Here is a 7,720-nt window from a genome sequence, read left to right as displayed (position 1 = left end):
CTCATACTATCTTTTCGGGTGAAAATACTATTCAAGTCTAAAACATACTCCCCTCTTAAATGGTATCACATGAAACAAGACTTAGAGAAGAGAGTATGAGAGTACATCTCTCTTTTAGTTTGAGCTCACAATTCATATGAATAAGAGTGCATTCTTTTGAATCTAAACACTTAATCTCACTCACGGGCTTCTCTCAAGCCCCTCTGCAGCCTCATTACTTTCTCAAGAATTTTTTTGAGAGTAACTCATCGATAAGGATCTGCGCTTTACTTTACAACTACCTTTAGTATTAGGGGTCGTCGAATGGATTTGAGAAACTCACGAGTTTGAATAAGTTCCTTATGACATATTTCTATTGCACGATTTAGAGTATGAAAAATGAAAACTTTTCTTAAATGTCTGTAGTCCCCCATTTATAGAAGTGGGACCCTCACAATTATAAATAAAATCATACTGAAATGGCTTCATAGACACCCTAAGACACTTGAACTCAGTGCTCTGATACCAAGTTTGTCACGACCTGAGCCTACACCCTAGACATGGTTGGCACTCGAGAACCATTGCTGGCCCCAAGCGAATCCTCATCCTGGCTGACTACAAGTGGAAGACTAACTCATGCATACACAAGCATCAAAGTGAAGTAAATTCTAAATCAATGGTGTAATAAATCTCAGAACCCTCTGAATATACTAAGTATGAAATATAAATTTTAAATAAAACATCTAAACTGAAAGACTCTCCAAAATTGCCTATCTATGAAGCCTCTAATGCAAAATTATGAATGTCGAGACAAAACTCATGACTCCTCAAAAGTACTACTAATAACTCATAAAACTGGAGTACTCCTAAAGCAAGAAGGTCTTACTCAAAAGCTGATGAGCGGATGAAGTGATCTCAACAGACTCTTGTTCAGGATCCTAAGTACATGTATCATCATTCAAAGATGCAGGCCGAATGACATCAGTACATTGAATGTACGAGTATCTAATATAGCTAAATATAAAATATCTGAACTGAAACTCTGATATTAATTCAACTGAAATATAATATAAAGCATGATGGAAAAATCATTTAAACTCTTATAGAAATAATGCAATAATAGCATACACTGAACTGACCGGGCTAAAAGAAATACTCAACTCAATGTAAATCATGATTAGAGATAGTAAAATTTAAAGCTTCACAAAGTACAATATAATAACTTAAAGAATATTGTATGTGAAAATACAATGAAAGTACTCTTTACTCTATTTGGGAGCTTCTCTAACCGACAATCATCACTATGAGCTACGTGATGATACAACGTCTCGCCCACGCTACCAAAATTGTCCTATACCGTGTCGGGATATAGAATGTCTCAACTAAGTGGATCAACTAAGCAATAAGGATTCATCTAAAAAGTATGATCTATACCCATGTTGGCAAGACATAATTTATTAGGATTTCGAGTTGTCTGAACTCATACCCATACTGGTGTTCAATACTTTTCCCAATAATATATATGCTCATGCTCAAATGTATAACACATACTCTTTCTCTAGTTTTGAGATAATTACTCAAACTATCCTCTTAAAAGAGGTAACTGCTCTGAAATATCTCTGAACCCATAAACTCATTTGGAAATAAAAGTTTATCTTTTCTCAATGTGATAAAATAATACATTTTGAGACTACAATGTTCTCTTATACTCTTTCTCAAATCATTTTTTTCAAACTCCTTCTCAAGACTCCTCTTTGGTTTCTCACACTCAGTTTAAAACCAAAATGTTGGCTTCAAAAGATTCTAAAAATTTATAACTCAAATAAGGGTTCATGTAGAAATATAGACATGAACAAATCAACTAAGGGATCTCAATAACAATATAGAAAAAAACTCAATAATCTGAACTCAAGAACTCAAAACGCAACGATACTACTCATCTCATTAATACTCAAAAAATAAAATAGATCAAGGATCTCAATGTATAATAATATATATAACAACTCCAAACTCTAAATGACGTAAATTTGGTGGCGTAGGAGTAAGGATTCATAGAACTTTATTTTGATAGCTCATGGTCACCTAATTCTTTATAAGCTGAGAGATATTGTCATTTGATGTTGACCTAAGTAGAATCTTAATTTGAAACCCAATCAGTAAGAAAACTTTCAACTCAGCTTTGTGTTAGAGGTTCTAGTAACCTTAATTAGGTGTAAAGATGTTGAGGTTTAGATTTATAAGGGTAAGGAAAATACTTAAAATAACTCCATTTAAAAAGTGACAGAAGTCATCTATGTAAGGCCATCTATGGTCATGCTCAGTTTTCTGGATTTCTTATGTTTGGGATTATGGACCCTTTCTATGGTCCATAAGAATTTTGACGGGTCGTCATGCTCGTCTGTAGAAAGTTTACTGAGAGTGTTTCAGGACTTGGTTTCCATGAGTCCCTTCTACGGATCGTAGATGTTTCTACGACCCGTAGGTTGTCTTATGAACTTTAGACATGAAAATCAATTTTCAAGAGCATGGTTCCACAGACCCACCTATGGTCTGTAGATACCTCTACGGGTGGTAGATGCCTTTCGTGGCACCAGATTGCAGAAAATTTGCAAGGTCTGATTTGAGGTAGAATTTTCGGGGTGTTACATTTGTGACCTTTTCATATTGTTATTTTTTTCTATTTTGTTGTTTAAATATGTTTACAAAATTGAGTAAAGTAAAAAACAATACTACTAAAGAAATGTCACTTTCTCCCGTAATGTATTTTGAAATGTTTCAATGATATCTGGTCATTTTGGTCTCAAAAAACAATTAGCTCTATGACAATGTATATTAATAATTTAAAAGAACTTATTCAATGTTTTTCAATTATAATTATTTACAAAAAAATTAATTTAGTAATATTAATTCTATTTTACAACATTGTATAGTATATTATATGAGACACATGTGCAATGCACGTGTCGTGATTATATTAAAAGTAAGAACTCCAACAATACAATAATTATAACTAAGAAATGCACTATAGGGGAGAGAGGAGAAAGCATATTTAAGAGGTGTAAATAAGAGATTTTAAGAGTGCCTTTTTTATTTTTACATATTAAAATTAATTTTAAAATCAGAAATTTTTTAAAAAAATAATAGGAAAAAAATAACTTTAATTGGAGGCCAAAGAGAAGTGTATGATCACGTTATCTATATCTAGATTTATACTATACATAGTTATATGTGTTTTTCGGATGTTGATATGACAACTTTCAATAGTGATCATAAGAAACTTTACATCCACTATTCATGGGAACTTATACTTCATCATTCTATTGATAACTATGTATTTAATTTTTTTATTTAATAATATTGACATTATTTTTAAAAATAGTGTAGTACATGGATTGATATTCAGGTGCAATGCACGTACATCAAAACTAGTACTTATATATATATATATATATATATATATATATATATATATATAGTTTGTCATTGACGATTCAGTTTTGACGAGTTTGATGGATATCAATACTGAACAAACAAATCCTTAGAGAACAGTGGTAAAAGGCTTATTAAGACTGAGATGCATATATATAGGGGCTAATCAAAGCCCTTATATGAAAATATAGTTTGTCATTGCAGATTCAAATTTGACAAGCTTGATGAATATCAATACTGAACAAACAAATCCTTAGATAACAGTAGTACAAGTCTTATTAAGACCGAGATACATACATATATAGGGGCAAATCAATGTGCTTATATGAAAAATATTTGTAACAACCTTCTGTAAATTGTATAATTGAAATTTGGATGAACAAATTAAGAAACTATTTGAGAGGTTTTAGTAAAAAATATTGCACATATAAGATCACTTATAGCATAAAAACTGTTATATTATAGATTATGGTAATTTAAATTTGTCATGATTTCGTTCTTATCTGGGTCGTAACGAAACTCATATAAGACAAGATATAGATAATACAAAATTAATTGACTTTTGTTGAATTTGGTGTTAGAATTTTTATTTCAAGATATTTTTTCAAACTAGTTTATGGGCACGTGCATTGCACATGTAGGCCCGTTTGACAATATATTTTGTTATCTAACAATAACAATTTTTTCTTTGCATATATTTTTTTATTAGAAATTTTTAGGGGTTATAAAATATAATTAAAAAGTCATCATACTACTTATCTCCCATAGATATGATAATGTTTGTCATAAGCACCGATTTTATTTTGTAAGACTTATGCACATCATCTCTAGTCTATATGAATCTTTCTCATTGTAATTGGATGAACCGTACATTTAGTGTAAGTTATTCAATATTTTTAATCAGTTAATCTGATTAATACATCTAAGCATTGTATATGTAATTAACATAGAATAACGGCTCCCGTTCTTAGAAGAAAATGATATTTCCAAGGAAAATGTGAAACTTTTAATATAGACGATAGGACAATTATTTGCACTAATGTTATCTTAAACTTTTGTATTAAAATTATGTTACTCATCAAAAAATTTCCTTTAGAAAAGTGTGTTGGAGTAATTTAAATTAATTAATTATTTTTTTCAAGATCAATTTTTTTTCTCTTAAGGATGCAATTCACTTTTGTCACGACCCAGAATGTCGTGATTGACACTCACATTAACCCTCTGGTGGGAGAACCATTACTACAACCTGACTAAGCAATTTTTAAGAAGCTAAAACATTTAAAGATACAGAAGCAGGTTTAAATGACTAAATAAATACGGAGTTACCATAAACTCTGAAGGTCTAACAAACAACTATTGCGGAAATTTAACCCCTAGAACTGAAAGTCATTGTACCAAAACTTTGTTAACCAACAAGTCTAAGAAAAAGGGGTACAACCCCAGAACTAAACATACAAAATAAGTCCAACTATATAGTCTGAGTCCGAAAAGAATGGACTAAACAATTAGAGGATCCATGGCAGCCTGAAAGAACTGGCTCACCCTCAAATCATGTCTTTGTCAATTATCCCCTAGCTAAGGTCTATTAGTAGCAGCCTGAAGATGCCCTGTACTCAACAAAGAACGAGCAAGTGCAGTATCGGTACACAAACAACAGTGTATTGGTAGGAACACACGGCTACTCCAGTAAGTGAAATACAACGAGTAATTACAACATACTAAACACACATATACAAAATGCATAATTCAACTTATCATTTCAGGAGCAACATACAAATTCCAAATATCAATGACAGGTAGACATGAATGTAATAATCACAAGTGGTCCACTCATGGATCCCATTCCCAAATTGTTAGTGTGTCGGAACGTGACACCCAATCCAATGTATATGTGTCAGAATGTGACACCCGGTCCAATATATGTGTCAGAACGTAACACACGATCCAATATATGTGTCGGAACGTGACACCCGATCCAGTCAGCACAACCACAGTCACAATCACACCAATAATGAAGCGTACTCTTAGTCATACAATCAAGTAATAGGTTCATGACATGTAATTTGTTCACACATACTCATTTTCATTAGATTTGATTAATATTTCCTTATTCACATACATGCATGTATACAATGAGGCAATTACCCGACATATATCACACAAACAAGAAATCAAACTATCACCTACCTCGAAACCAAGTCTGATTACTCCTAAGATACTTGAGCCTTCCTTATCTGGAGTCTTTCAGCTTGTTCTTGGTCTAAAACAAGCAATTTAATGCAAGGATCAATAAACAAGACCTAATTTACCCTGATAATAATCAAATTATCAATCCAAGGACAAACCCAAGATCCTAATATTCAACTAGGGCTTTTCCCACCATTAACTTTAGGCCAAAATCCTCCCCAATCATAATTACCCAAGATTCTAAGTTCTAAGAATCGAAATACGGATTAGGGTAGTAATTGTCTTACCTTTAGCACTAGAATTCGTGGGAATCTATCAAGAAACTCCCCTGGGTAGCCTCTTAGCTCTCAAGAACGAAGGTTTGCAAAAAATAATGAAATTGAGGTTTTTCCCCAAATTAATTCGCGATTGGCCCGCCACGGCGGACCCCATCCTACCACAGCGGCCCCGCCCTAGCGGTAATAATCCCGCCCTGGCAGCTTGCACGGAGATAGAAGCTCAAAATTTGAGTTTCAATCTCCAATTTCACAACACACCTTCAAACTCGGATGTTCTAAAATTACCCTTTCATGCCAAGATCAGTTTCGAGAGTTCTACTCGCCCGAGTTCAATTTCGTAAAGTCGTACAGTCCCCTTAACATCGTAGCTATCCACTCATGTGATCAAATTCATAATTAAATCCCCCACAGGAAATCAAGTCATCACCTATCTCGAAACCAAGCCTGATTACTCTATGATACTTGAGTCTTCCCTTTCCAGAGTATTTCAACTTGTTCTTCGTCTAAAACAAGCAATTTAACGCAAGGATCAATAAACAAGGCTTAATTTACCCGGATAATAATCAAGCTATCAATCCAAAGCCAAACGCAAGATACTAATATTCAACTAGGGTTTTTCCCATCATAAACTTCAAGCCAACACCCTCCCTGAATGATAATTACCCAAGATTCTAAGTTCTAAGAGTCAAAATTCGAATTAGGGGAGTAATTATATTATCTTTAGCGCTAGAATTCATGGGACTCTGTCAAGAAACTGCCCAGGGTCACCTCTTAGCTCTCAAGAACGAAGGTTTGCAGAAAATAACGAAATCGGGGTTTTTCCTTGACTTAATTCGCGACTGACCTGCCACGGCGGACCCTATCCCACCACAGCAGCTCCGACGGCTTGCACCGAGATAAAAGCTTGGAATTTGAGTTCCAAGCTCCTATTTCACAACACACCTTCAAACCTAGATGTTCTAAAACTACCCTTTCACGCCAAGATCACTTTTGGGAGTTCTACTCACCCGAATTTGATTCCGTAAAGCCATACATGCTCCTTGTCATATTGGCTATCCACTCATGTGATCAAATTCATAATTAAATCCCCCATTCATTACCAGATTTCCCTAGACCTCACCTAATTCAGATTTCGTCCAAGTCTGGCCTAGGCTAGAAATTTCCAAGTCACTACTTAAAAGTTTTCTTGCTCAAATTATTTCCCCATTGGCTTTTCCATAACGATGGGAACATGTCATTACAATAGATACCAATTTACCCATTACTCATGCCCGAGTGATAAACTAGGAAAAACTGGCTAAGGTAAGAATAGAGTAGTACATGAATCATTGAATAACTATGGATACTTGTCTCGCATGTCCTTCTCGGTTTACCAAGTAGCTTCCTCAACCGGACAATGCTTCCATTGAACTTTCACAGACTTCATCTCCTTGGTCCTCAGCTTCTGGACATCGCAATCAAGAATTCCAATTGGTTCTTCCTCATATTGAAGGTCCTTGGCCAACAAAATTGAGTTCCACTTAATGATGTAATCTCCGTCACCATGATACTTTTTCAACATGGAAAGATGAAGCATTAGATGGACCCCATATAGGCTAGGCGGCAAAGCCAACCTATAAGCCACTGGCCCTACACAGTCAAGAATCTCAAATGGCCCAATGTAGCGAGGACAAATCTTGTCCTTCTTGCTAAATCTCATCACCCCTTTGATGGGTGACACTTTTAGAAGAACTTTCTCAACAGCCTGAAATGTCATGTCCCTTACCTTACGATCTGCTTACTTTTTATGTCGACTTTGGGTTGCTAGGAGCTAAACTTGAATGCTTCCTATGTTATCCTTAGCATCA

The 7,720-nt window shown here is 34.5% G+C and overlaps 1 protein-coding gene across 1 annotated transcript; it reads right to left on the bottom strand.

Annotated features, from left to right (window-relative positions):
* Window positions 1–6,732: 6,732 nt before the first annotated feature.
* LOC125854544 (uncharacterized) lies at window positions 6,733–7,629 on the bottom strand. Its single transcript, XM_049534133.1, has 2 exons — window positions 7,295–7,629; window positions 6,733–6,799 (listed from the first exon to the last, which is right to left on the bottom strand). The coding sequence occupies exons 1-2, from the start codon at window positions 7,627–7,629 to the stop codon at window positions 6,733–6,735; spliced, it is 402 nt and encodes a 133-aa protein (XP_049390090.1).
* Window positions 7,630–7,720: the final 91 nt, after the last annotated feature.

Source organism: Solanum stenotomum, chromosome 1 (assembly GCF_019186545.1).
Source record: "Solanum stenotomum isolate F172 chromosome 1, ASM1918654v1, whole genome shotgun sequence".
NCBI classification, from domain to species: Eukaryota; Viridiplantae; Streptophyta; class Magnoliopsida; order Solanales; family Solanaceae; genus Solanum; species Solanum stenotomum.
This window is presented reverse-complemented; position numbering and strand designations above follow the sequence as displayed.

What these genes read in the sequence shown, in the direction of transcription:
- LOC125854544 (XM_049534133.1), bottom strand. Translation starts at nt 7,629, where the DNA reads ATGACATTTCAGGCTGTTGAGAAAGTTCTTCTAAAAGTGTCACCCATC. An exon ending in CTGAGGACCAAGGAGATGAA is followed by an intron (nt 6,800 to 7,294) that starts GTCTGTGAAAGT and finishes GTTGTGAAATAG; the next exon opens with GAGCTTGGAACTCAAATTCC.